This window comes from Protobothrops mucrosquamatus, unplaced genomic scaffold, assembly GCF_001527695.2.
Source record: "Protobothrops mucrosquamatus isolate PMUCROS unplaced genomic scaffold, P.Mucros_1.0 scaffold3532, whole genome shotgun sequence".
In the NCBI taxonomy this organism is placed as follows: domain Eukaryota; kingdom Metazoa; phylum Chordata; class Lepidosauria; order Squamata; family Viperidae; genus Protobothrops; species Protobothrops mucrosquamatus.
The window spans coordinates 21,363-23,631 of NW_015389501.1; the positions used below are offsets into that span (position 1 = coordinate 21,363).

The 2,269-nt window shown below is 47.9% G+C and overlaps 1 protein-coding gene across 1 annotated transcript in view; it reads right to left on the reverse strand.

The window, feature by feature from the left end:
* The window catches only part of NUP54 (nucleoporin 54), a 20,942-nt gene extending 20,417 nt beyond the window's left edge, over nucleotides 1-525 (reverse strand). Inside the window, exon 1 of the mRNA XM_015827154.1 lies at nucleotides 451-525. Coding sequence (XP_015682640.1) covers nucleotides 451-505 — 55 coding nt within the window. The 5' untranslated portion in view covers nucleotides 506-525. The remainder of the gene's footprint in view (nucleotides 1-450) is intronic.
* Between the last annotated feature and the right edge of the window lie 1,744 nt (nucleotides 526-2,269).

Genomic DNA, 2,269 nt, shown 5'->3' on the forward strand with positions numbered 1-2,269 from the left:
CGTTTTCGTCAGCCGGGGCTCGTAGGCAGCCGGTTTAGGCAGGGACCCCAACCAGCTGCCTACCAAGCCCCAGCTGACGAAAACTTGTAAAAATGTAATTTATTTGCTTATATTTGGCATTCCCGGAAGCCGCCTCAAAACAATTATGCCCTGACACCCACCCACCCTCCATTTCCCTTTGGGTGAGGTAATTTTATTTTCCTCGCTCGTTTTCCTCTGTTTTTTTCTTCAGGCAACCGGCGGTTTAAGAAAACATACGCTATCACCTCACGCAAGAGACGCCGGCGGGTTCCCTCCCTCCTCCCTCCATTCCCCGCAATGGTTTCAAGAGCCAGGCAGGCATTCAACGAGTGCAGCTCTCCCTCCCTCCCCCCCTCCCTCCCTCCCCGCCCGGCCCGCAAGCTCGTCTCGGCAAGGCCTTCTGGCGGCCCTCCCCGCCTCCGCACTCACCCGCGGGGTTTGGGGCGGCCGCGGCGCCAGCAGCCGCCCCGAAGTTGAAAGCCATGAGGCAGCGCCGAGAGAGGGACGAGCAATCGCCGAGTCCCAAAAGGTCCGGTCGCCTCTTCCGTCCGGGCGGAAACCGTGACTCCAGAGAGAAGGGCCGAAGGCGGACTATAGATCTACGAAAGATGTAGAGTAGAGCTCGGATTTCAATTTCCGATTTCAAACTAATGGAAATCCGTTGGCGCCTCACGGCGTCGTTGGCGGGTGAAAGGCTCGATTCACGGTCATCTGAATTTCGGAAGAGGAATGGGCTGAGGTAGGAATCGATATGCAAAAATCATTAAATCATTGCGGAGGTGCGACTCTTCTATTTCTAGCTCTATGAATGAGGGCCGACGTTCACGCGGGCGTGAGAACTGGCTGCACGGAGCTTGATGGTTGCTCCGGCAACCGGGCGGAGCGACGGACGTCATCCGCGCGGTGTTCGTGAGTGACGCCATGAGGCAGCCGTTATCCCAGTTCCAAAATTACAGAGCGGCGCATAACGCTACGGGTTGAATCAAAATGTGGGCGATGCGCCCCCTTAGGGATTGGAAGAGAATTGCAAATCTTTTCTCTGCTTTCAATTTATTATATTACAGGTAGTCCTCGACTTATGACAATTGAGCCCAAAATTTCTGTGGCTAAGTGAAGCAACCTAGAATTAAGGAGAAACTTCCTGACAGTGAGAACAATTAACCAGTGGAACAACCTGCCTCCAGAAGCGGTGAATGCGCCAACACTGGAAGTTTTTAAGAAGAGACTGGACAGCCATTTGTCCGAAATGGTATAGTTTCCTGCCTGCGCAGGGGGTTGGACTAGATGACCTCCAAGGTCGCTTCCAACTTTATATTATTATTATATTATTATTATTATTATTTGTTAGATGAATTTTGCCCCATTTTACAGCCTTTCTTGCCACAGTTAAGTGAATCACTACAATTGTTAAGTTAGTAACGCCTGCCTTTCCCATTGACTTTGCTTGTCAGGTTGCAAAAGGTGATTTACATGATACTGCAACCGTCATAAATAGAAGTCAGTTGCCAAGAGTCTGATTTTTTTATTATGTGACCATGGGAATGCTGCGAGTTGTGTGAAAAATGGTCCCAAGTTACTTTTTTCAGTGATGTTGCAACTTTGAACGGTCAACTAAACAAACTGTGTAAGTTGAGAACTACCTGTACTTGTTTGTATCCATGCTCGCTTATTTTTGAGCTAGATGGTGACTTCTGAGTGATTTTAAGAATATTGTAACTTATCAATAATGTTCTTTTGTTTAAATCCCAATTTACCGAGATCTGCTTGGCGCACATGCTGAATAGAATCTTCTAACAAGCAGTTGTAGAAAACTTTGCATCAAGCACCATTCAGTGCCAGTTCATAAGTCACGCTGGTTAATTTAGCTTCCAGAGCTAAATGTGAAGTGCAGAAGTCAAATTAAATTTTATTTTTTAAATCACGGGTGTCAAACTCGCCATGTCACGTGACGTGTTGTGACGTATTACTCTTTTTGCATTGCTGGCAATGGGGTGGGCGCGGCTTCGATATGAAACCGGCCTGCGGGCCAGCAGTTTGACACCCGTTTTAAATGGATATTAAATAATATGGGCAATGAGCATCATGCTTTTAGAAGCATGCCTAATCAAACCTTTGGGCTAGTTATGTATTCGGTTTCATCATACGAAGGTCTTCCTTCTTTCCTCCCTCCCTCCCTCCCTCATTTCCTTCCTTTCTCCCTCCTTCCATTTCTTTCTTCCCGCTCTTCTTCCTTCTCTTATTTCCTCCC